This window comes from Haplochromis burtoni, unplaced genomic scaffold, assembly GCF_018398535.1.
Source record: "Haplochromis burtoni strain Fernald_Lab_line unplaced genomic scaffold, NCSU_Asbu1 Contig_314, whole genome shotgun sequence".
Taxonomy (NCBI): Eukaryota; Metazoa; Chordata; class Actinopteri; order Cichliformes; family Cichlidae; genus Haplochromis; species Haplochromis burtoni.
The window spans coordinates 347,261-374,130 of NW_024582675.1; the positions used below are offsets into that span (position 1 = coordinate 347,261).

The 26,870-nt window shown below is 41.2% G+C and overlaps 1 protein-coding gene across 2 annotated transcripts in view; it reads right to left on the bottom strand.

Moving 5' to 3' along the window:
* slc25a26 (solute carrier family 25 member 26) overlaps positions 1–13,768 on the bottom strand; it is a 57,812-nt gene extending 44,044 nt beyond the window's left edge. Inside the window, exons 1-5 of one of the 2 annotated variants that reach the window (XM_042228272.1) lie at positions 13,596–13,768; positions 12,927–13,083; positions 10,613–10,731; positions 3,298–3,402; positions 2,520–2,567 (exon numbers count right to left, since the gene is read on the bottom strand). In XM_042228272.1, coding sequence (XP_042084206.1) covers positions 2,520–2,567; positions 3,298–3,402; positions 10,613–10,731; positions 12,927–13,083; positions 13,596–13,628 — 462 coding nt within the window. In that variant the 5' untranslated portion in view covers positions 13,629–13,768. The remainder of the gene's footprint in view (positions 1–2,519; positions 2,568–3,297; positions 3,403–10,612; positions 10,732–12,926; positions 13,084–13,595) is intronic. The other variant, XM_005941339.3, reaches the window with a different exon arrangement.
* Positions 13,769–26,870: the final 13,102 nt, after the last annotated feature.

Genomic DNA, 26,870 nt, shown 5'->3' on the forward strand with positions numbered 1-26,870 from the left:
AATCGGGCAGCAGATTGAAGAGGAGATGGATAAATAGAAAGCAGAGCTGGGATGGGGGAGCCTGGATGGAGAGGTGTTTCATAAGCCCAGCTGCCAGAGCCTGTACTTTGCATTGCCAGGTCCCAGCTGCTGAAGTGGGGAAGCTTTGAGGTTGACGGAGGGGTTGTATTAAGCAAACTATATGTAATGCTGGTAAAGGGAAGTCATTCTAACACCCGGTTTTGCTTTAACTTAGGTGGCTCAAATACCTCCCCTGTCTGTGTGCTTCCTAGATTAAATGTGTTTATTAAGAGCATTCAGAGCAGACACTTTCCAGAACACAACTATAAGTGATTATATGTAGACTGGCTGTATGTCAGAGTCACTGAGACAAGGTGCATTTTACAGAGCCAGCTTTACTTACACCTGCCACTCCGCAACCCACACAACACCACATTACTAAACACTATCTAATAACCCACTTAAGACTCAATTACTCAATATTGCCTCAGAATATGTTGGATCAGAAAAAAAGGGCTCGATATAAAAATAAATAATTTCTTTTAAAAATCAGTAACTGCTGTGCATAAATGTCATGGAGCTGGATTGGTACTGATAGGTGAGGAGAGGGAGGAGGGGAAGTACAGATTGTGTGGAATTCAAACAAAAGTCAGGCACGAGCTTCATAAAGGCAGTACCAATCTTAACATGCCATCTAGTGGAGAAAGATGGTACAATCCAAAACAGCGCAAGTGCAGGAAATCCTGATGAAATGAGGACCACTACTACTGATGACATATAATTAGAGTCTTGATTAGACTCGGAAGATTACCCTGTGTGTTTTCATACAATGAATGCAAATGAACACACAGACAACATCAACAGCTTATGTGGGATATGGGGCAAGTGTAGTCTCTCTCAAAGTCCTGAGCAAAGTCTTGCTGGTGTTAATTAAAAAAGGTCCTTGTTTTTCTAGAGCAGAATAAAGTAATTTTTCACCGCGCTCCAGTTTCCTTCACCCCAATCTAAATCTCAGTGATTTCATGCTCTGTTCAGTTGGAACCCATAAGATGCCAACTCAGCAGAAAACTTGACAGAAAGGGTATACCGCAATAAAGATTAATGTGGTGCAAAATTAAAAAGAACTGAAATCCTATTAATCAATAATTTAGATTTAAGTTTTAAAGACAACTTTGGGCAAAGCCGGGGTGTGCTGGGCAAAAACCGCCCGTACATGTAGGCTGGCGCAACAATGACAAACGGATCACAACTGACGTGACACTTGTACTCCTTTACTCCACCCTCCAAGATGATCAAAGTGGATTCTTGCACACTGGGCGCTAATGCGATATCATACCCATCAGAAAAGCCTTCTGAAGGCTGCCTAATGAATATATAGCACAGATAGGACCTCAATTAGTGGGCCAGTGAGAGCAGGGAGGCGCCATGCCGTACCACATAAACAAACTTATCTTGACAGGGTCTCTTGGCCAAAGGAGCGAGATGGGCGGATAGCGACGGAGGCTGAGAGAAAATGAATTACCTTCCTGACACACGTCAAAGCCAATCACCACGAAGCATCCTTTGCCGTTCCCGTGCCCCAAATCCCTGCCGCCACCGCTGCGTTTCATCTGCCAGTGTTAGTATGCACACAGGCCGTGCGCCAGCCTCCAAATGTATTCATTTATTCAGAGCCCCTCGGAGAAATCACAGTGTCTTGTTGTCCTTTTTTTCCCTGGCTGTCCAGATGGAATTTGCGTGAATAACATCAGTTTAGTGAGGCAGAAAATAAGTACAGGCTAGCACAGCAGAGGGGACTAGATTACGCCCTCACCCACCTCCCTAAAAAAAAAAAAAAAAAAAAGACAAGTGTCACCTTCATATACTTCTTTCTCCCTCTCCATTTTCTTTTTCCACTTCTATTGAAACTCAAAACACCCATACAATGCTTCCTGCAATTATTTTGCAATATCATGCACTGCAGGTGCAATTAGGCAGAGGATCATGAATCAAAGAACTAGAGCTGCTTTTTTTTCTCCATTACAAAAAGGTGAGCGCCTATCAAGGGAGTTTAGCCCAGAACTCATTTATCCTTGTTTTGTTTTGCATTTATAACCAGAGTAATTGAATTAATTAATCAGATTTAGCTCTAAAAAGGAGAGCACACATCTTGTGCAAGTAATTGACTGAATTGAAAGTGAGGGAGGAAAAAAAAAATCTGTAAATCAATACTACAAACTTCAATCCAACCCAAGAGAAATTAAATTGTCTTCAGTCACAAGCGTGGAAAGCCTCAATATCCGTTCAACCTATCCAAAAAAATCCACCACACATCTTTCAAAGAGCTGAGGAGCTGGTTTTAGTATTGATTTCAATATGATCTGTATGACATACTTTGTAATTACCTGGAACTAAACTTTACCAAAGACAAACATAAGTGCAGGATCTGCTGTGGAACAGGTACTGATGATGGTATCAACAGTGGATGACAGACACAAGTGAGCGACTGAGTGTGAAGATAACCCGTGAATGAAACCTACCTCTCTGAGAACCGTACTGCCATATCCTCTGTACAAGCCTCGAACCCCCTGCCCCGAGAAACAACAGGGAAAAAAAATGTTTAAATCTAACGTATAAAATCTAATTTTTGCTTTAATGCACATCAGTCAATGAACAGATAAAGCACTTGTATAATTCATCTGTGGGAACAACGTTTATTCAGCTTCTTCACAGATTATAGCAGCACATAACTGCTGAGAGCTGTTAGGCGCTGGTATGCTCCAACCAAAGCACTCGTCTTAAACCCCCCACCCCACACACTACACCCACCCAACATCATAATGTTTAGATGGGAGCGGCAAAGTCTAACAATTTATTACAATTTATGAAATCAGTGACCCAACATCCACACCCATTCAGAACAGTGATTGGTGGATCTGATCGGTACATCTGGCTCAAAGCAGAGGGGACTTCAGAAACTTAATTTACTTATATGTTCAAACATATGAATATGGACAATATACTCATTTAAATCTTCCCCACCTTGATCTGCTACCTTTTGGAACTACTATCAACACCTCAGCCTTGAATCATGGCTTCACATGAACTAGCAGTACACTTCATTACTTGTAAACTCACAGTGCGAGTACTTTAGTTCTGGATTTCAGATAAGTTTGCTTTTTGATAATCTGCTTGCATTTCTTGGCAACAGGCTTGTTTTCATCAATGGCCTCAGATCCCATATCTCAGCAGCGTTACAATCACACACACATAAACGCAAAATTAATGGCCAAAAACAAGCTTCTGATTGCCACATACCTCTTCTCTAAGAGTAGCCAGCAGTATGTTGTAGGTAGAGGATGAGAGGGAAGCTTGGGCCCTCTGTTTGACCACCTCTGTGGGTACCCGGATCAGACACGCCACCTACAGGATGAAAAAACAAAACATTAAAGGCCTGAATTTGTAGTTGTTGTATTACACTATACTTTCAATTTATAGACCCTTTATATCCATGTTGTGCTTAATTGGAGGTTAGGAAACCCACATCATTGTGTGCACACATACCCACGCCACTCCCCTAGATGCCCTTTTGCTGTACATGATATCACCTTCTGTATGTTTCTGCTACGTGGCAGGTGGCCATGATGTGGCACGGCTCGAGGAGAGCAATTACATGAAGCTGGCAGGCTAACGACTGCTTTAGTTAGTGCGCAACTGGGCCAATTAACAAACTGGTACACAGAGTGGACATGACACCAGAGCAACAGTTGTCATGTTTGCAAAAGGTCATCAGGCTGACTGTGTATCTGTGTCCAAGGAACATGCTACCGTCAAACACCCTGATAGATCCAGACACGCATGCACACCCCAGCAGCCACACTCCCTGCTCAAGTCCCAACCCATCCACCATATGTCAACAAAAATATGGACTGCCAACAGCTAGTGAAGACAGACATGAATATTTATGCTTCATAACTCCCATGGTCCGAAAGGCAAGGAGAGGCAGGCAGGCAAGCACAGCTGCCCACCTGGCGGCTTGATTTCCCACTTATCCTGCACTGGAGTGGAAAAACCGGCTAACAGCAAGCAATCTTTGAGAGCGATTTGTGAGCCCCCCCCCCACCCTACTGTGACTTCCCTTAGTCGCACAGATGCCAGACGCCACAGCAACACCAAGCAAGGAGGATAGCAAGGAGAGAAGGAATGTTAGAGGCAGTGTATTAAAGACGCTTCCCGTTTTGCTCCTTTCCCAGTTCAGCTGTCGCTATAGTGATTTAGCATTTGGGCTCTTTAGGCTCTTTTGGGCCATACCCTGTAAATAAGAAGGCAAAGATACACCGCAAGCTGTTAAAGGGTTCTGGTGGACACTTGTTCTCTCTGTCGTCTCTTATTTTTCTGTACTGCTATAATACCTGCTGACTGTTGAGCAACAGATGGACCAATTCTCAACTTTGTTTTGACTTTCACTACATCACGTTTTCTGCAGGCTACGCAAGTTGTTCCTCTTTTCAGCACACAGTGAACACAGCAGCCTTAATCTCCATACATAACAGCAAAAACAAACGACTTGAATGCGCCTCTATAATTCTGTGCAGGCTGCTGGTGTTTCACATCAGTGTGTCCAGCTGCAGCACAACCACGGAGCAACACTACCACCAAGTGCCCAAACTCGCACCTGCATGACCCATTCGCAACAACTGAGCTTGCTGCATCTGCCTCTGAGATCTCATTTACCCTCCCCCTTTGGTCAAGTTAGAATTTCTAATACATTGTACATCATGTTTACCCCAAACCAACTCTCCAAAGGAGCAGAAAACGGCAGCTAAATGGAAAGAAAGTGGCTATGACAAGTAATTACTGATGTAATTGGCTGGGGGTTTGGACTTAAGATGGCCTTTTCCTTTCCTGTCACTGCAGCGAGGAGGCCAGAATGAGACACAGATTACACCAAATAAATGAGGAACATTGTTTATTTGGGAGTAATTTGTGCAACTAGAGGTGGCGACGATGATGCTGAGTGGATAAAAGATCGAGTGTGTGGTCTCCGAGGCTATTTCAGATACAGTATCAGAAGCGGCAGCAAACGAGGGAGGGAAATGAGTGATGCTGAATGAGGACACAATGAGGTATGGCTGGGATGAAGGAAATCTAAATAATGGCTAGAGATGCGGAGTTAATATCTCATCGGAGAGCAAGCGAGATACAAAGAAATCAAACCAGAAAAAGAAAAAGAAAGAAGCACAGAATCAAGAAGGGGAACGAAAGCAAGCATGCAAGCATTCAACACTTTCCTCCGGCTCGTAAACTTATTAGAAATCTGTTGGTAGCCTTTTAAATTTCTGCTACCATTTATCTTTATTTACAAGCTGCTGGATATGTCAAGCAGCCTTCATTAGGAAGCTGCCTGTCTGTGTTTGAAGCTCTTCAGTTTGGCCTGTTGTCGTTAGTCCAAATGACAGAGTATGTTTTCCGTTTGTAGTGAAAGTCCAGCACTCAGTCATGGGAGAACCACAGTAAGGGATGGGAAATTAGCAGAGACTCGTAGCACATTAGAGTCATTAAATCCCTCCATCCGGCAAGCCTTTGCCCCCATGCCTCTTTTACCACGTCTGGCCATCAGGACACGGTGGTCGGTCAGTCGGGACCGGGATTGCCGTTTGGCACCATAGCAACAACAGGTGGGAAAACATATAGGCTGTAATAACTGCATTGGGCCTAACTTATTTGGATTTATTCATCATTAAAAAACAGTGCGATCACCACCAAGAAACAAGATTGCCCTTTTGTGGACAATAGTAAATTTTAATCTTTTTTCTTTGTTGACATTTGGCTGCAACTATAGTGCAGTTAACACAATATAAAAAATAAAAAACAAACAGTAAGAGTGCCTTGAGCTGCCCTTTCAAAAAGACAATACTGTCTGTAACCACTGCTTTCTTTGGATTTCATTATACTTCAAATGCATTACAGTATCGCAAAGGATAAAGTAAGCAAGGAAAATGGAAGAAAGAAGGAAGATGGAGAAGAAAAAGGTCATGGAGAAGAAGGGTAGAGATGAGGACACTGCATGTCTCCAAGTCTGAAACAACAGCCAATAAATCACAGAGCGTGGCGCTCCTCGAAGGCGATGCATGGATTATTTCTCAGAGCCAAGTTAAGTGGCTGCCAGTTTCTCCTACCTCCCTCCCAAAAAAAGAAACTCCTCCCTTGTGCTCCCTCCTTCTCAATGTCCCCCCTATCTTGTCATGTCACACTGTATTTTCCAGTACATCCTCCCACAGATGTGTGGCAGTAAGAGGGTGTGGGGAGGGGGGTTATAGATGCGAGAGAAGCCTGCTGCCTGGCCTTGACAAATGAGCTTTCAGGGCAGACGTCGAGCGAATGGGAATGAAGATAAATCTGATCTAATGGCTGGATAACAGCCTGCTAGAGCCTGACAGACGCCATCAGCTTACACATTCTTTATGGGAGCGTCCCACCACTGCGGTCGCACAAACACCGAGGTGTTTGTGGCAGTGGGGATTTTCTCTCATTGTCTCGACCCTCTCGAGTTCTTTCTCTCTACAACTCTCTGTCTGTCTGTTATTGCCTGCAGGTGAATGCAGTGGTAACTAGGTTAATATAGACACTTGAAGAGTAAGATTCAACAGCTCTAGTAAATTTCTGGCTTCGTCCACAAAGACTGTGCACTTGTTAGACCAAAGGATTTTAATTCCACTATCATACGTTGGTACAGAATAAAATCTGAGCAGCAAACTCCCTTTGGTATGGCTATAATAGATTTAGTCTACATTTATTAATAAGATATTGCTAAGTCAAGCACATCATCCAGTGAGCTTGGACATCAAAGTCGCAAAGCAATAAGTGCCCGTAAAACATCTGTAGTGAACGTTGTGGAGTGGAAACAGTTGGTAAAACACACTAGCCTCCTGGGGGAAAGGATCGTAGACTGAGTGGGTTAGAGAGGGGAAGTCAGGCGAGGACCAAATAACAAGTTGCCTCTTCTTTAAGTTGTGTGTGTCACACAACTGCTGCTCTGGTCTCGACAAGAGAAAACGAGAAGGAGGTAGAGCAATAAGGAAACAATCAAAGCGAGTCACTCTGATCTACAGTCGCCATCCATCCCACCAGCTTAACTGCTTACTAAAGTCAGGCCTGTTTGTAAAGAGGGGGAAAAAATGAAGATTGATTAGATCTGGTTAAAGATAGGTGGTCATTACGATCTGTTTGACATATTACATTTGGATGAAAATGGGGAAGCTGCACAGTTTTCATAAAATCTGTTTGTGAAATATTTTCCTTGATCCCTCAAAAATTTCCTTTGGCAATTTGTTGCCTAATGTCCTTTTTATTTGTGGCTTAAAGGACAAAAACATTTTTAGCACACTGTATATTAAATTATAGCACATATAAGTGCCAAAATAGAAAATAAAGTCTTGTGTGACCGTGTTTTTCTGTCACCCATCTCACACACATCTGACAGAGCTGATGTGCTTCTGCTTTAACCTGTTACCTGGCACTGACTCATAAAACATTTGGACAAGCGAAAAACATACCTAGCTATGATTGGCCAGTTATGATATAATCTCAGCTCAGATGAGATGGACTATTAAAAAAAGGAACTTTGGATGAAACCAAGTGAATAACGTAAGATTCAAGTGACCCTGTCAGCAGATAAGAATTGGGTTTTATTCTGTATTATTTTCTATTATGTTGAGTTAACAGACTAACTAGAAAGTAATGTAGTTGTTTGCATAAACAAAAACTCAAAGGTAGCAGATTTTAACATGACTGCTTACGATCCATCGCAATTCACAGGTTAATGTGTGAAAAACAGGAATATTACAACTATATGGTCATTAGTAATTATGACCATAGATAGTAAACATGTGTCACATCAGTGTGTCATAGTTTTCACTGTAATGCTGATGTTACCCTAATGGTGATTCCCTGGTGTGGGAATCGACCAATACGACCACTGCCGTATAATGATCATGATCACCACCTAGCCCGTCTTTCTTTACCATCACTGGAATTGCAAGACAATCTCATATTAACGGCTTTGCTAAATATTTTGAACTGAATATTGTTCAGTACTTCAGGAGAGAGAATTTAGTGAAACTGTAGGTAGTGTGCATGAAGGTGAAGCTGTGAAAATGGCAAAGGGCCCATAAAAAAAGACAAATGTGACCTTGACCTTGAGTGAAGAAGCATTTGGAGATCAATGCATGGAACTTTGATCAAATCTTGAGCAATGTAGGAGGAGCGGCAATTCTTGTGAGTTATGAATGGACGGATGGACAAATGATTGCTCGCCATAGCAGGAGTTCACCCATCCTTATAAAGGTGCATAAGAAGTGTGCTGAAATGAATCAATAATTACATTTAATTGAATTTTAATCATATGCTGCCAGTTCAATAGAACAGTCATCTCAAAGCACTTTATATTGTAAAGTAGCCTGTTTAAGCACACACTTGGTGAGAGTGGTGAGGAAAAATCCGAATTTTACAGGAAGAGACAAGATGCAGAAGCAGGCCATGACCAGTGTAAGGAGAAGAGAGAACAGTCATGAACATTCAAAAGGAGAAAAACTACAGGAGAGAATCGACAAAATCAAACTAAATGCCCACAACATTATATACATGAGGACTAGAAAATAAGGAAGGGTCAGTACATCATGGGAAGTCCTACAGCAGCCATAGCAGCCTAATTAACAGATGGCTTCAAGTTTACTTATCAAGACCAAACTATAAATTCAATTAAAAAGAAAAGATTTATGCTCATCATAAAAGTAAAGAGGGTGTCTTGTCTCCTGAAGCTAAATAAAAGAGTGCTAAAGTAAGTCAGATACACCTCTCATGAAACAAAACTTCAGGAAGTGAGGATTACCAGAATGTTTGTTAATCACGCATTTTCTGCTGCCTGTGTTATTAATTATTTTCTTGGCAAATACTAAGAAAAGTAAGAAATTGTCACCACTTCTGTCAGACACTCAAAACAAGACCGTTATAAAAAGTCATTAGCACCTACTGAGACAAAGAATCATATTTGGCTGCTGTTGCATCACAGTGCAGAAGTTTAGGTCTTGTATCTAACTCGGGGCAGCACTAGGGTAGGCCTTTCATGGCTAAGCCTGAAGATTAGCCTCTTTGAACAAGACGATCTCAGCTGGCAGAATGCAGGAGGATACCGCCCCTGCTCTGCTCGGCTCCATTCTGTGGATTTGTGCCTTTGATGTGCTCAAATCCACAATGAGGTTAGAGGTAGTGGCAACCTCTGCCTGACCTTTCACATTCAACTTGACTGTAGTATACATAAAAAACCTGAAAAAAAATGTTCTGATTGTGAAGTGTTAAACACATACGGTAACCCCAATAACTGATACACTAATTCTGAGAACTAGGGGAAGATTTGCTAATCTTCGAGTATCATTATGTCCTCTTGCGAACACTGTGAGGCCTGAAAAGTTTAGAGACTCCATCTAAAAAAGGCAAAAACTTTTCCCTGATCCAAGTTTGGCTACAGACTTCTGTAAATTAAAAAAAACAAAAACAAAACAAAACAACAACTTGTGTAGCACCGCGCTGTTCTCTGTGCTTTGCCACACTCGGATCGCTCCCTCCGGAAGTTCTGTAAGCGCCTTAAACGACCCGTGCTGGATCTCTTCCACCATGTCAAAATGTCAAACTTTCAACTTGAATTTCATTCTGGGAAAGAGGAAGAAACATCTGCATGATGCATCAGATCAAGCTGCTCCTAGGAAACTCTCCCACTAGAAGGCTTGTTGGGCTCTAGGTCTTAAACCATGATGCCATGCTTCACTCCGTTCTTGCAGAACAGGCTCAGTCTCAGAACTTTCTGATCGCACCTCGTAGGTAACCTAAAGTACAGTGAACAACCTGCCATGTGGAATAATCCCATTTCATAAACATGCAAAACCTGGCTAAATTACACCCATCCAAAAGCCATGAATACTGAATGTCTAGCATTTTGCAGACAGCCTAGGGTATACCAAGGGAGGCATCCTATTTTCCATATCCCCCATTTCATGCCAGTGTGAATACCCATGGCCCCCTTATGGCTCAAATCCTGCGGTTCACTACAAGTGACTGGGAGAGGATTCGGCTGAGGAAATTGCGCTGCTTCTCATTGGTTTCAAGCGTGAATTTCCCAGACTAAATTGTCAGAGTCTGGGGTACTGAGATGGGAAAGTAGATGAATCAATAGGCAGTAATGAGGTCTTATTTACCCAGCTGGTTGAGAGAACTGCTGGGACAGTACCGAGGAAACCCCCTTAACTCACCCAGCTGGACCTTGAGGCCTACAGCCAAAACCACATACTCCCTCCCCAGCTACTCCATTGAAAAGCGGTCTACGAAATTTAAAAGGCGAAAACATTAAGAGACATTTGGGACATACATTGGTGGGAAAGAAACAACAAGGGCAAGAACACAGAAGAGCAAAAATATGCATGTAAAGACAGCTGGCCTTCTAAAGATGGAAGTGCTGGGAATCATTTAGACCAACAAAAGAATACAAATGACTCAACAGTTTACTGCCAGAGCGAAACAGGGATAGAAATCCACATGAGAGGAGACAAAGGATGGGAGAATGAGGGACAGGCTGACTTACTACTTCTCCCAGGGAGGCGGCCAGCATGTGAGTGACAGGTGCCACATGTGGTAATGCAAACACTCCACCGGTGCCGAGAAGGGCCTTTGTGTATTCGTAGGTGACGAAGAAAGCAGCGGCTGAAACCAAGCAGAACCACAGGCGTTTAAGGCCCATTAGTCAACCAGCATAGAGCAATTAATATCCCTCACTACCACTGACAGGGGAGGAACTGAGGTGTGTGTGTGTGTGTGTGTGTGTGTGTGTGTGTGTGTGTGTGTGTGTGTGTGTGTGTGTGTGTGTGTGTCTGCCTGCACTTAAACTCAAAGAAAGTTAACACATTATTCTGCAAAAGTATACAGATGAAATCATCAAAATCACTCTACTCTACTCAAATAAAGAGATGCTTATTGTATTTCCAATTTCTGACTGTGAGAGTGGTAGACATGCAGAAAAAACATACTTTCTTTAAACTGATGCTCAAATATTAGGTACGTTGGAGCTGCTACCCTGCAAGACAGTGCTTGGCACCTTCTCAAATGCTCTCCCTGACCAGGATGCTGCCTGTGTGGAAAACACTAAGCTACAGTTAGAGAGGTTTACATCTATAGGCCCTTTATAGACCACTTCAACTACAAGGCAATTCAAAGTTCCCAAATTAAATCCTAAGAAAACAAACGGATATAAAAGGGACATTTAAATAGGATTGTAAAGCAAAATAATTGATCAAAATGCTAAAAGGAGAGCCTCTGAGCATCATTTAGTTTAAGGTTCCAGTGAATTCAAATAATCACTAAATTTTCAGAAAGCTACAGTGTTATTTGTGGTAAATTCTTTGAGTGCATGGTTAATTTGCTGCAGCTCAACAAATAAATGAATCAGCTTCAGTGTTATTAATGGTACTTTTTTTCAGCAACTGTTTAAAGGAGTAACAAGCAATTGGCAGCACTTAAAGTTGTGAGAAAAGCATAAGTGCATTCCATGGAGATTTTGAAGGGTTTTTTTTTTAAACATTTGATCGTCTTTGAAGCAGTGACTGTAGAAAAAGTTAGAAAGCCTGAACACAAACACTACGAATATGCAAAAAACACGCGATAACCTTAAATGAATGTCGTGTTTTTAATTCCGCTCCGGACTCGTGAATCTCAACCCAGCAGCAGCTGTAACGTTTGCACGTCCTCTCCAGTTAATGTGGCAGGTAAATAATCAACTAACAGTGCATATTATGTTAGCGTGATCTGCCTTATTACAAAACCTGCCATTACTGTGCATTTAGGTGACCATGATGAGAGAGACGGACAGAGTCTGGCTCAGATGCTGGCAGTTCTCACTGCAGTCTACCGTTAGCGTCTCCTTTCAGGCCAGGATAGACGAATGTCACCGAGCAGTGACTAAGTTTGTGGTCAAAGGCTTGCACCCATTTGCCACAGCAGATGTCCCGATTTTCAGTAAGTGAATGTGTTTGATTGTAGGCAGGGACATTACTGGATATTCTTGTGTAATTGCTACAGAATAATTTATGTTATACTTTGTTATTGCTACAGAAGAATATTTATTTTACATTTAAATTTTTTTTTCCTGGGGACTCTGTGACACCCCATTGAAGAGCCGTAGGCTGGATCTCTTAAGATCTCACTGTTGGGTTTGTAAGGCCAAGTTACCCCTAAATTTCTATCTTGTTCGAAGAGAAGATATAAAACAAAGTTCTAAGCTAATCGAAAATGCCAATACTGATAGATTAAAAAAAAACTAATATCGACTGACAATATCGGCCCACTGATAAATCAGCTGGCCTCCTATCAAACTAATCTGATTGTGAACTACCAAACTAAAATATCCAACCAGACGTCTATCAGAAGAGCAAAATAAGGTTATGTGTGAACGGTAAAAGATTATACTACCAAACAGGTAAGTTCTGTTAAATGCTGACAGGTGTAGGAAGTGTAGGAAAAGATATGTTCCAAAACAACTCGTGACCAAGACATAAGCTATGATTGCAGTTTGGAAGTTTTTCTTTTTGTTGTTTTTTTTAAAAAAAAAAATTAGATATACGTTGCTGTCATTTCTGGTTGCATTACTCAGTAATCCCTCCATATACATGGACACAGAATCAGGTGAGATTAAGGTAGTTTTTTTTAATATGAGATATAATTTTATATCTTCTTCAAGATGAATGAGCTGAATAAGTCACGGTGTAAATATTATTATTATTTACACCGTGACTTACGTTTACAGATACACAGTGAGACACTGATAGAATAACACAAGAACAGAAATAATGCAAACAATAGTTCAGAGGGAATACATATCCAGCTGTCACAATTTAACATCATACCATTGGGGAAGGAGCCGACAGCAGCAGATGGGACTCCGGCGTAGATGCCCCTAAAGCCTCCAGCCTTGTAAAAGCCCTGCTGACTCTGAAGTCTGGTCTTTATTGTGTCGAGTGGAAACAGGGTCAGATCCACACACATCCCCGCACAGCCACCTGCCTGCGGTGACAGTCACATTGTGAGATGTACAGTAATGCTGCAACACTCACCCACTGTCCACTTAAGAAACAGAAAACACTGCTATATTGTCACGTTAATGTCTAGCAAATATTTGACTGCAAAACAAGGAGAGCTGAGAAATGTTGGTTGTGTCTGTAAGAGTTCATTTAAAATCGACTCTTCAAGGTCGGTTCAAGTCTCCACAAAACTCCAACCGAAAACAGACTGGCTAGAAGATTAACTGAAGTTTATCAATTTATATTTATCTATATATTTATATTTACATTATAATAACGTTTACATATATTCATTTCAGTACCGTTCTTTTATTTTCTCGAGCTAAACATAAAGCGTCATGGACTTTTACCTGTTCAAACAGATTTCATTATACTGTCTGAACAACAAGGAACCGGCAAAGTGGCGTTTTTTAATCCAGATATATGAGAGGGGGGTTAACAGCTTATATTTGTCTGTATTTAAAGTACGACTCTGTGTAAATAAAATTATCTTACCACCAGAGACGCCACGAACTCTCGCCTCTCCATGTTTCCGCTCTCAAAGCTGCCCTTGCGGTCTTTTAGCTCTTAAAAATGCAACTGCTACACATTATCTGACACTTCAGTGAAACCAAATCATGCCTGTGAAGGACGCAGCCATCTTGGTTAAATTACTTCCGCATTGCGTCACGACGCATATGACGTCGACCGCTTGAGCCGAAGCTTCACGTGCGTGTTTGTTTTTCGGAGAGTGTCTGAACGAGAGGGAAATAAAGCAGTAAGGCAGACTCTCTGACTGCAACATGCTCTATAACAGTATAATATGTGCCTTTTAATACTTTGCCTGTGGTGTCAATTGATGAGCTGTGGTAAGTCCTCCACGTGTTTGAGGCTCTGAGGTGTTTGAGGGATGCTGTAAAATTACTTAAAATTATAAAAATTTCCCCACTTTTCGATAGCTCGTTTCTATATTCTGGCTAGCAGATTGGCTCCTGCTGGCCGTTATTGCCTGCTTAATTGAGGAATATCTAAATATTAAAATAATTAAAGACTAATTGAAACAAAAACATACTCTGAAAATGTCAGATAACTCTGACAAACAGCTTGGCGCGTTTGGAGGGGAAAAAAGCGCAAACGCAACAGCTGTCCTCGTATGATGGCCATTTTGAGAGGTAATAGTAGGTAGACTACGGTGCTGCTAATCACATTAATTAAAGTTCTGTTGTAATTAGTGTGATTACTAACACATGTACGAATTCATATCAAAATGACTGCAGGGAAAAAGTTCGAGGCTTTAAAAGAAACGTGGTTACAGCTGGGTGACCATGTGTGATTGTCTGTAAGAAAGCTGTAAAATGTGACGATTTGGACCTTTAGCTCAGATGAAATGAACACCTGACAAATAGTCATCATCTACAGCCTAAGTGGATGATTGCAGGTTTGCTTTTTCCCATAAGAAATAAAGAAAAAGGGAAATTGCTCTGTCCTCAGCTCCCCAGAACGCTGCTCAGTCATTATGGTGACCTGACAAAAACACAGATGAACTGGTGGCTAATTTAAGCCACCCTAATGTGGTTTGAAAGTGTGGCACAAATCCTGTTTGATCTTTTTAATCAGACCACATAATATGTGCTAGGGAGCAAATAATTTGCGACCTATCTTCACACACTCGTGTTGTCATTCTGTGTCTGTATGGCCTTGTATTATTGCACCCTGCTTCTCCCTTGTGGTGCCCGTGAGTGAGTGAGTACGCTCAGGTGAGTGTGTTCTTTTCCAGTGACACGTCGACTGGGTTATTTATGGGCTGCTGTCAGCCAGGCAGCGCCTCCTATTAGGGAAGAGCAGGCGAGGGGCCACCACCTCTTTATTCAGCCCGGACCCAATGATGTCTGGGCTGGGTGCGCCCAGTTTGAAGCTCGGCGTGCGCCATCCATCTTGTTGAAGGTGGTCTCACTGGGATCCCATTGGATGAGAGCCCCAGCTGGATCTGGATGGACTTGTTCTCTTCATCCATGGGCCTGAGGATGGCAGTCGCACCACTTACTCTTTCCTTCTTGTGCTTATGTTGTCTTGATGGAACACTTTAAAAAACATGATGAATGTGTAAGTTTTTTTTATTTTCATTTTTTTAAATTCTGGATTTCATTTCCACAATTAAGATGTGAATGATATCCTGTATTTTGGGGATTTTCACCTCACAGCCTAACCTGAGGGACTGAGGTGAGGGACAACAAAAGTTGGTTGTCCCTCACCTCAGACCGAACCTAATCTCGGTTCTGCCTGAGTCTCCAACCACAGTTTTCCCTTCTGTAGCATTAGAAACTAGTTTGGTTTTAGGACCGCAAATCTCCAACCAGATACATTTCGGTTTGAGGCAGACAAGAACTTAGCAACGGCCTGCGCCAGTATGCTCCATGTTTCTCGATAAAAACAGTGCGAGCAGGAGGTGAATTTCTCCATAGGAGTGGATGCAAAAGCCAGCGGCAGGATGAGAGTAGGAGCGCTCAGTTACCCCCGTGTAAGGTCAATGAGAATCACCCAGAGTCTGGGCAGATTTGCAGGGAGCACCATTGATCTTGACCCACTCAGAGAATGATCTCAGAGATAAAAGGGAGGAGACGAGAGGGGAACTTATTCACTGTCAGCCACAAGTCAGCAAAGGGCACTTCTAGCCCGCAGGCTGTCTTTAAAAACTGAAGGGCAAAAGTACGGAGGATTAAGCCACGAGGTGGGGAGGGAGAGAAATGCAAGCAGCCATGAGGTTTATTGCAATAACACAGAGCTAACATCTATTGGTTTCACTCCCCTTTAGAGGCGTGCGTCGGTGACAGCCAGAATGAACTCTGAGTCAAAAGGTTATGTGACTTGCACAGGTGAGAGGCTGCTCAGAGTTCCAGCTGAAGTTTTATATACTTTTTCTTGCTTCTGTGTGCGTGTGCGTGGTTTTTTAGACAGGACAGGTTGCTTACATTTTAATAGTTTAAATAAATTTTCATTTCAAATGCCTAGCTTATTCTTTGGACACTGTTATGGAACAACAGTTGTCTTCTTTTCTTGGATGTAATGTGAGAAAGCACCATCTGTAATGGTCGCTGTTTGAGAGCTGAGAGAAACACACATCTTGACTCTGACACGGTGCTTTTATTCATGAGGCGGCAAGGTGAGCTTCAGCCCAAACATAGCTCCTGCTCATTAGCTGGCCTAACATTTGCATCATTAGGACACCACAACAGCAGGGGTAGAAAGAAATGCGACTAAGCACCTTTCGTATAACTCTTTGTTTTTACTCTCGGGATGATAGGCTACATGAGCCTGTGACAGGGTGGGGTGGGTGAGAGGTGTTGATGCTCTAAATGAAGAGAGGAGGGGAGGTGAGATAAAGGGAGCAAAGGAGAGGAGAAAGGTTAGAGAGAAAGTGGAGCATAAAAGAACATTCATTATAAATTCACTGAATCGACAAGCTGTCAGGCTGCCCCGTGTCCATGCTGCATTTAAGTGTTTGCTAAACTACTGACTCCTGCGTTACACACAAAACTTTTCCTTCCTTATCGCCTCTGGACGCATCCCTATCACCTGTTTCTGCACCACGCTTTGTGTTTTGACCCCCCTAGAGCCTTGCAAAGCCATGTCATCATCCCATCTTTTCCTTCCTATTTCTCCCCCCCGTCTGCTTTCTCATCCCTGCCGGGCCACCAGCGAGCTGCCTGTAGCATATTGATCCCATGCTTTGCTCCTGCCAAAAGACAGACGAGGCAGAGAGCGGTCGACACCTTCTTTTCTGCAGAAGCAACCGTGCCAATGATTTCAGTGGTTGATATTGATTGTTGTTATCAATTTTACCACGGCGCACACTGTGCATTTGTTATCGTTGGGTCAGCATGTGCAGGTAAACTGAGAGAAGGGCTGTCACACCAAGTGACCTGTGATGGATTTGGATTGGTTGGAAGGTGTGTAATCACCCTTGCGTTATAGCTGTTCAGTGGCCACAGTCAAAGCATCACCTGTCAGGGCCATGTTCAGACTTTGCAGATAAAATCTTTGTTTAAAACCTTCTTTATACAGCAGAATGACTTCAGTCGTTATAAACTCATGAGTTCTGCTCTTCCAAGTTGTCTTAGGTCCTGCCCAGTATCTGATCAAGTTAGGTTGCTACTTGGCTAATTTTGTTTTAACTTATGAGAAAGCTTAAGCCTTGAGACCTTTAGTGCAACACATGCAGGACTCCTTAGCCACTCTAACTTTGAGTCAGTCTTATCTCTTAGACAGCGCAATCCCTGTCAGCCTCAGCTACACTTTGTGCTTGGTGCAAGCAAATGTGCTATACTTCCCAGCTGTTTACCATCGGCATGGTTGTATCGTCACTGTGAGCATGTTGACATTAGCTCAAATCACCACGGATGATTTTTCATACTGAAAATTATTTCCATTGTTGGCATTTTGACTTTTAGTATCATTAGTCTGCAGCACTTGTTTGCTCTGCTTATGTACAAAAACACAGATTCATTATAATTTATTAAGTTATTCTTTTCATCTTCATTATATCACTGTAGATGTATATATCTGCTATTGTATATTTTACACATGTTGGTATGGGATATTGTATTTGTTTTAAATGTTATATACTTATGTGGTATGTGTATTTTGACTTTTGTTGCCATGATGCCAGGTCTCTCTTGGAAATGAGATTTTTAATCTCAATGAGGTACCCTGAGCAGTTTATATAATAAGTTTCATCCACATTGATTAGGAGGAGTAAGGGAACAGACAGCCACACATATATATGACTGTTTTGGGTCCAGTTTTGACTTCCTGGAGGCTGTAAACATATAAACATTTAACTTTTATTTTATTTATTTATTTATTTTAATATCAAGATTGAAACTTGACTAGGACAAACCCCTTAAATTTTGTGCTTTACTTTCTTGGTGCCTCACAGTCAATCAGAGTGCTATTGCATATAATAAATAGCACATCATAACATCTTTTAATAAGTTCTTTAGGAGAATCTTGTAGTTGTCTTAATGCAGCCCACTTGGTTTCTTCCTTTGGTTTTCATGTAGTAGTGTGGAGCTGTAAATGTTGAGAAATGGGAGGAAGTGTGATCTCAGAGAGACGCCAACAGCCTGAAGTTTCCTAGAAGAAATTTGCTGAGTGGAAAAATGAAAACTGAAAAGAAAGCCACGAAATTACCTTAAAGAATATATGGTATCTATTCATCACAACTAGTGTGGCTGAATTTCCCCCTCTACTGGTATTAACTGACTGGCTTTTTGCTGTTTTGGCTCATAGTCACAGATGACACTTGCATTTGTCATTGCCTGAGCGTATCGAGGGAGAAGGTGAGAGCATCCAGACTAGCTCGTGGTACTTGGGAAAATGAGTCACAGCAGCTTTGTTTGCAGCATACTTTTTCCTTTGATAAATATGTCCACCAAGTCTCAATTCTTTATAATTCTACCAGCTGCTGGCTCTTGCATTTCCTATTCAAGCACACCTTTCTTCTCTGCAGTATGGACTGCACACATAAGAGATCAACAACCGGATTTCATAACAGTCAGATTGAACATTATTAAAACACAGATATTTCCACCCTTTCTCTGCTTTCTACAGCGCATTATTCTCCTTCACTACTAAAAAGTAAATAATAGTGAGTCAGCCACGTATTTACTAACGCAGTCTTTGCATTTCTCTCTAAATGGCCCTCTAGTGGCTGAAGCCCCTAAAGTGGAAAAAACAAGAACAGAACAAGTCTGGAAATAAGATATACCTTTGTGGTGCATTAAGCCATAATGGACTCATTAGCTACTCCCTCCTGAGGGATTAAGAAAAAACACACACGCATAGGTGATGCTGAAAAACTAGTTCATACATGTGTTACTTCTAAGCTGAACTTATTCAATATTATCAAACTAAAAGTTCCCTGAAAAGCCTCCAGTTGATGTGTGGCCTGCCGATAGGCCGCGCCGTGCCAGAAACAGACCAGATGTGACCACGAACAGAGGATTTCATCTTCTCTGGCAGTCATGCCCTTCAGGGAACTGCAGATGGATCAATAATACCGGTCCCCCGTCTCAGCCAGAATGAGAAGTCTTGGAGTGGCTGTTGTAGAAAAAGCATGTACAAAACCATTCACTTTGTATGGATCGATTCAGGACACGCACATCAAATAGGAGCAGAGCGCTGGGATAGTGTGCACGTGTGTATCCGTGCATGCCCGCCATACTCTGTAGGCCTCTCTATCACCTCTGTTGGCCAATGAAGATAGAGAAGTTGGATTACAATAAAATATGCACAAACATGCTTGTCAATCCAGTTCTATCTGTTCTGACTGCGGGGCCTGATAGAAATCTGCTCTCATGCAGCCCCTGTCAGACTGACATTTGATTCATCCCTTCATGAGCTTACACTCTGGCTCCAATTTAGTCACATGAAAATCATTTTCATGCTGTTGAAAAACTCCTAAAGAGGCCTATTATCTGGACACAACAGGAGAGATGACACTTTGACGTCATGTGGCCTTCTCTTCTCACCACATTCACCTTAGGTTACATTGAGAAACTTTGCGAGGGTCTAGAAATTAGAGTGTCATCTAAACTGTGATAGTGATCAACTCTTCACCCGGCTGCAGACAGTGATTATGATTCAGCAACACAAATGTTACATCAGATTGTCCTCTGCCTGCAAATGATGACCTTTAAATAGCAGAGTGAGCGCTAAGGGAGAAGCTAACCTTTAGTTTTGAATAACATCTGGACAGCCTGGAGTGCTTTACTACAGTCTCAGAGTGCCACCTAGTGGTCAAATGGTTCACTGAGCCTGTGCTCTGGCTGTAACCTGAATAATATTTGATTACTCAGTGTGGCCATCTGCAGTTAGCAATTATTTTACACTTTAAAATATGCATTAGAGCTCGCGTTTTGGTAAATAATTGCATAATATTACTCAAGGGCACAGACATATTACAGTAAAATGTGTCTAATTTGATTGAGATGCTCTTTTGAAGTCAAAATATCATGTAGCTCCATTATGCCTGCATGTATAATTCATATTATTTCAATTTATCAGCTGTTGAGCATTATGTATTGTGCCTTTTCCCCTCTTCAACACAAGGGAAAACTTCCATCAAACGCATGATAGAAGTCTTTTGGGACCAGTGCACTGGATTGTGTGATAATAACCAATTAACATGCTAATTTCACCATGCATCACTGCAATAATTGCCTCCATCAATATAATTGAGACAGTGCAGCCTTCATCTGTAGAACTGGATTTTTTTAAACATCAATTATGATTTATAATGGATGGCACAGGGAAGGGGCCGATAACACACCGTGAGTGATTGTCTTTGTTCTTTGGATGAATTAGTGACTCTAGGATATCTATTATTCATAACATAAAAATGCAAGTCCCAGTGTCTCAAATTGTGTCTTTCTCACTTTTCTGCAGTTGTCATAAGCAAATACCTAATAACCTAGTAGTGTTAAACCTAGTAGTGTTTTTTTTAGTACGAACGAGCTTCTCTCATATGTTTCTGAACTTAACAAGCAGTCTATGACCACCACAGTAGTCAGAGCCAGAGGTCTGCAGGATCTTCTAGGAATGGTAATGCTATTTTTCTGTAAAATTGATTGATCAGTAGTGCCAGTGGTTTCATACCTGCTGATCTCTAAGCTGCTCCGTAGCAAGTTTGGCTTGCATCATAAGTTACCATGGCAATGTAAGAAGTGATCCACGTTTATACACCTTTTCTAATATCACAGTTGATATGAATCCATCACGATAGCCTCTTTTCTGTGATGGCTAACCTCCTCATGAAAGAGGTGAGCTTCCATATACTGTGGTTGACTTCTTCTAAATTGCTTTATCATCACTGGTGAAAATCCTGAGCAGAACAGGCCTTATTCATCAATAAACTGCTCCACGTCTCTCTGCTGGTAAGGATTAAACACCCACTTTACTGAGATACAAAATTCTGCATGTTTGCATAACTTTTTGCTATTTATTTGTCAGATTATAAGGTGTAACCTCAAGTGTTGTAATCCAGAGTTCTTCCTTGTTTCATTTTTCTTCCTGGTTTGAAAGGAACAGATCAATAGATGATGGATAAATGGAATTGTAAACTCTGCTCCAGGCATCCATATTTTCCAAGCTTTTTTGAAAGACTTTTGTTTCTCAATCCAATTTTAATTTACTGAGATCAGCTAAATATCAGGGGTTATCAATCAAAACAGACAAAGAATCACTACCATCCCATAGGCACTAAAGTAGTATAATAGTTGTCATTCTAGCGTCAATGATGCAAATGGAAAAATGACACATTCTTACTGCTTACAGCAGCACCAGATGTACTATAAACATCTGCAAAACCATTTAATAAGACTACAGCTTTACACCAGCATGTGTATGGCCACCTACATTCACTAACCACAGAGTTCACATGGCTAAACCCAGCATCAATGTCACACATTAGAGACCCTCATCATGGAGCGCAAAGAGCATGGTGGAGTGAGCAGCTTCGGGAGGGCTTCAGAACTCACAAGGAACTTAACAGACCTGAAAACCTGGATCCTGGATTGTTCTATCCTGATGGTGGGGAGAGTGGGAGTTCCATCCTGATTGCCAGTTTATCCACAGGTCTAACACCAACCACACAAGAACCAAACCAAACAATAAAGGTTTGAACCACAGTCCTTCACGCTATAACAGCAGTGCTAAACACAGCTCTGCTATGCCTCCCCTTCTCAAATCAGCGAGTGAAAATGTTGCTCTGACTAGATGATGTAGTAACCTTTTCAAATTTGGCCTGTGACCTTTTGATAAGTGATATCCCTGGATTGTGTTTAAATATACAACAGTTAGATACATAATATAGATCAGTGCTCTATCAGTAGCATTGTAAAAAAAAAAGTCTACCTATTTTAGTTCTTTCCATTCTTACCCTACTGTTGCATAAGTGGGGTTTTAAATGGAGGACTTGTCATGTAATGGACTTCTTCCACCACTGTGACTTACCTGCCTGCCAAACTGACAGATGATGGATTGACTGTGTAACTTACCATTACAGACCCATTTCAGCTCTATTATTGAGTCCAGCAATTTGAAATCGCGTCTCCAGGCCACGATTCACTTTGCTGAACTGTGCATGTAATTGCATGGCAATAGTATTATTAACTCTACTGAACAAGGCGAGGCCCCATTAGCTTAAACAGCTTGTTTGCAAGCATCACAAATTAGTGTTAATGGCTTGGACAGTAAACATGGCTAATTACACTCTAACAGTAAATTTCCCTAGCTTTTTTTCTGACTGAGGGACTGCCATATGTCTTTCCATCCTAATTGGTCCCCCCATCATCTCCCATCTTGGGAAACTGCTGCCATGTAATTTTCCCAGTGGTAATGTTCCCAGACGCCTGCAGGCCTACTGAAAATGACTTCCATGATGTCTTCAGTGATTGCTGAATATGCTCGGCGCTTTGCTGTGGTTGAGGGAAGGCAATCAAGACGAGAGGCATTAGATACATTAGAAATGGCTCCTGACAGTATAACTTAATAATGTCTCTTGGGGAGGTGGGGGATGGGGTATTGTTTAAACTAAATTACAAACATTCTGCTTTTCTTTTACTTTTTCAAAGTTAAAATCAGCAGTGCAGTAAAGTTATTTCTCATAAGTAAAGAGTACCCCTTTCGATCTCAGGGCTTGTACATAGGATATTTGTCGAAAAGAAACTTTAAACATTCATTTTTTCCACTACTTTTGCTTTACCTGTTCACTTTTGAAGGTCCCTCATGGTATTTGTATAGTGCAATGCATAAAAGCACCAGCAGGGAGGGCCCATGTCATTCTGTTGCGATGCTGAATCCGTGCAGGGTGAAAGGGTATTTGACTACATGTGTTGTTCCTCAGGCTGTTGATCCAATTGACACCTATGCATCATGCATTACCTGGCAAACAGAAAGCTCTTTCGGATCACAACATGCTCTCAAACGCAGTGCCCATGCAAAACTAAGTTTTGGGGGGAAAACAATCCTTGATCCAGTTTCCGGCTCAGTCTGGTCTTTTCTTGATCTGCTTCAATCAATAGTCATAAATGTTCATGTCAGTCATTCAAGTCCCTTGAGCAGAGGGATGAATGAAGATCTATTTTTCTAGTTATGGAGAGGAGGTGACTCCTGTCCTGAACACACACACACACACACCGATGTTAGGAAAACAAATCATAACTGAAGATTTACAGCCATCTGCCTGAATCGAAGATTGATGTAAGGACAGACAATAAAGTCATAATCCAAAGGCTGACCTGTGGGACAAGAATTAAAAGGTCTAAATGCAATAAGTCAGCAAGGATGGAAAAGTTTCTCAGGAGAAAGCTACGAAGGGAGTGATGAGAGTAAATGGAGGGAAAGAGTTATAAGCAGAGGCAATAAAGGTGAGATAAAAACAAGATCAAATTTCTTAAAAAGCTGCTGCAGGAGCAGAAAGAGTAAGAAAGTTGGCTTGAAGTTGTGAAGGATGGGGGAGTGATTTTTCATGCCGTGCCTGTGGCTAATGGAGTCAGATAATGGCTTGTCCCTGCTTTCATCTAAGCTCCAGGTTGTTTAATTAGATCAAAAGCTGATAAATGAGTCTTGACTTTCAAATGAGCTCCTGAAAGGGTTGGAGGTGGAGAGATCTCTATCCACGCTGATGATAAAGTTGGGTCTAATCTGCAATTGATCAGGGCCTCTGCAGAAAACTGGGGAGGATTTGTTTACAAACACATGTGCTCTCAACCACACGCACAGAGTCCTGAAAGTGCATTCATGCAAACTGCGATCCTACACAGCTGATGCTATGGGGCAAATTCATCTTTTCATCACTGTGTTTTACTTTAGTAAAATACTGCTGTTCATCTAAATGTATGCCTTTATCTACACACAAACGTTCCATGGACACTTTCCTGTGGGGCCTGAGCATTACATCATAATACCACAGGCATTTAATCTGCCTCTCTTGCTCCGTTCACCTCTCATCTCAGCTTGTCTCTACTATGGGTCTAATCCTCTGTGACTAATAGGCTGGATATGAGGATTATTTTATACCTGCAATAGGCACAGTAAAAGGAGAGACGAGGGAGAGATGAATGGATATGTGAAGAGCTGATCTTTTAATGGCATGACAGAGCTGTCACCGTCCTGCTCCAGAGTCAGTTGGAGTGTTCGCTTGCTGAAATAAAGTCTGAAAGCCAGAACAGTTTCGTGGTTCAGTTACGCAGGCGTTTTGCCTAAAAAGCGTTTCTTCTCCACTAATAAATTTCACAGCTTTTTACAGTACGAGTTGAAGGGACTGACTTGGGTTACAGTCACACGAATGAAGACGTAAGTGCAGTGAGACAGTTTAGCGTATGAAGAGATTAATCTCTTTCATCTCCAATCCACTCTCCTTCAAGGATTCATGCTTAATTTAAAGTATCTTAAATACTTACGGTGTACTTTATAGTTCTGTTCTTTTCATATTAAGAAAGTCAGGCATGATATGGTAAATCTCATGGCAGCCACATACTAAACTGCTAAAGCAAGTCTACTAGCATGCTACTATGGAATAAATTGCTGTAAAATAAATAAATAAAATAAGAAATGTGCAGTAATGTACCGCTCTTTGTGAATATGCTGAATGCTGATGCATGTGAGGAAAACGATAAACAGTGTTGGAATTACACAGTTTTATAACATCTCTGTTAAATAACGTCTCTGATGGACAGAGTCTCCCACCCCATGCATGTAAATGTTGCTGAACTGCAGAGCTCCTTCAGTGACAGACTGCTGCATCCTCGATGCATGAAGGAGCGTTTCCGCAGGTCCTTCCTCCCTGCAGCTGTCAGACTGTACAATCAAAACTGCTCCCAACAAACACAGATGTTTACATCAGCGCTGTAACAACTGCTACTGTTATAACTGCGCATTACTTTTCTCAGCTTATATATACACTAACTTATCGGAAGTTACATGTCTACTTTTTAAGGCACAGGTAAAATACACAATCTTTCTAATTATTCTAAATATTCGTAACTATTTAAACATCTTTCAGTATCCTGCTCTGTTTGCACACTACAACCTGGGTTTGCCACTTATCTTATTTTAATAAGTGTACAGTACTCTGCTTTGGTAACTATTGTCCATGATGTAAATAAAAATTGTGTTTCTGTTCTGTTTGTATATGTGTGGTTTTTGTTGGGTTTTTTGTTTTTTTGCTGCTGATACAACCAAATTTCCCCTTGTGAGACAATTAAAGGATTATTCTATTCTATTCTATTCTATTCTATTCTTTTTTTCAATGTAGTTCAAACTTGAGTCTCACCCTGTGTGGTTGAGAACATTGTAAGGGTTGTGGGCCAGCATCATCTTCTTCTTTTATGGATTTTAAAGTAATAAGTTGTTTATAGAGACTATATTCAAAATACTAAAGCAACAGTGTTATGACAGCTGAAAGTATTACATTGTGAAACATCCATTCTATACAGCACGGTACATAGTATATTTTAAATAGAGCCACTTTTGTTGTAGATAACATAAGTTGTAAAATAAGTTGTATAAATGAGTATAAAGTTGTAGTTAGATGCTATAATGCTTTCAGTTAAATTCTGAGATAGAAATGTGTGCTCAAAGACAAAGATACAGGTTAAGCAGATACAGATGTTTACTATAATTACCATAATTATGTCCCGGCTCGCTGATCCCTGGTTTTTCATCTGTGGGTTTTGAGCTGCTTTGGAGTCTTTGTGGTTCTTTTTGAGAGTTTTCTGTTCATTATCAGTGTTGTTCTAGTTTTTTGATTATTGATAAGTTGAGGTTTTGTTTCTGGTTTGGATTTCAGTATCACCCTAGTAATCTTGGTGATTACTTCTAGGTATTTGACTTCCACAGTAGTCACAGTTTTGGACCTGTGTTTTGACTTCTTTTATTCTGAATGTGAGTTTAGTATCTTGTGGTATTGATGAGGATCTGATTTCCGTTTTTGGTACTTAGTTCCTCTTGGGAGAAGTTTCTGTTTTGCATTCCTGTGTTTTGGAATTTATTGCTACAATGAGTTGTAGCCTAACAGGGTTATTGAAGTTCTAGTTACTGTCAAATTTCCATGTTCATTTTTCATGGAGTTGTATTTGCTTGATTTACTGTTCTAGTAGTGGCTGTGATTTCTTGGTCTTTATGTACCTTCAGTTTCCATTTATATTTGGTTATTACGTGTGTGTAATAACCAACTCTAAGTACTCAGTGTTTCTATGTCTGTTTTTTCCTGTTTCATCTTCCTGTGTTGATGTTATCCTCCTCCTGTATCCCGTGTAATGTCTAGTATTTTTTTTTTGTTTCCGTTTACTATTTGTCTTTAGGATATTTCCTGTTTTACTTTGGTTGCTTTTCCTTCATGACCTGTGTCAGTTTTGCTTCCTTCTTTATGATAGTCCTGATTAACTTCAACCTTGTCTCGTTCCTTTCCTGTTTGTCATTCCCAATCAACACTGTATAGTGTATAAATGGTCCCACCTCACTCTTTCTCCATGTTGGATTATCCGTCATCCTTCCTAGTTGTCTTTTTCTGTGTCTATGTTAGATTTTATTCTGTCTTTGTCTTTTGGACTGTTCATTTTTGAAGCTTACCGTAGACCTTAGTTAATCTGCTTTTGTCCAGCTTTTGAGTTCTAACTCTACAAATTATGAGAAATTAGTAAAAAACGAATAGGCCTAAATTTGGGACCAATGGGAATACCATGTGGCAGGCATACACTTGTGTTGGACAAATATCAAACAGAAAAGCTG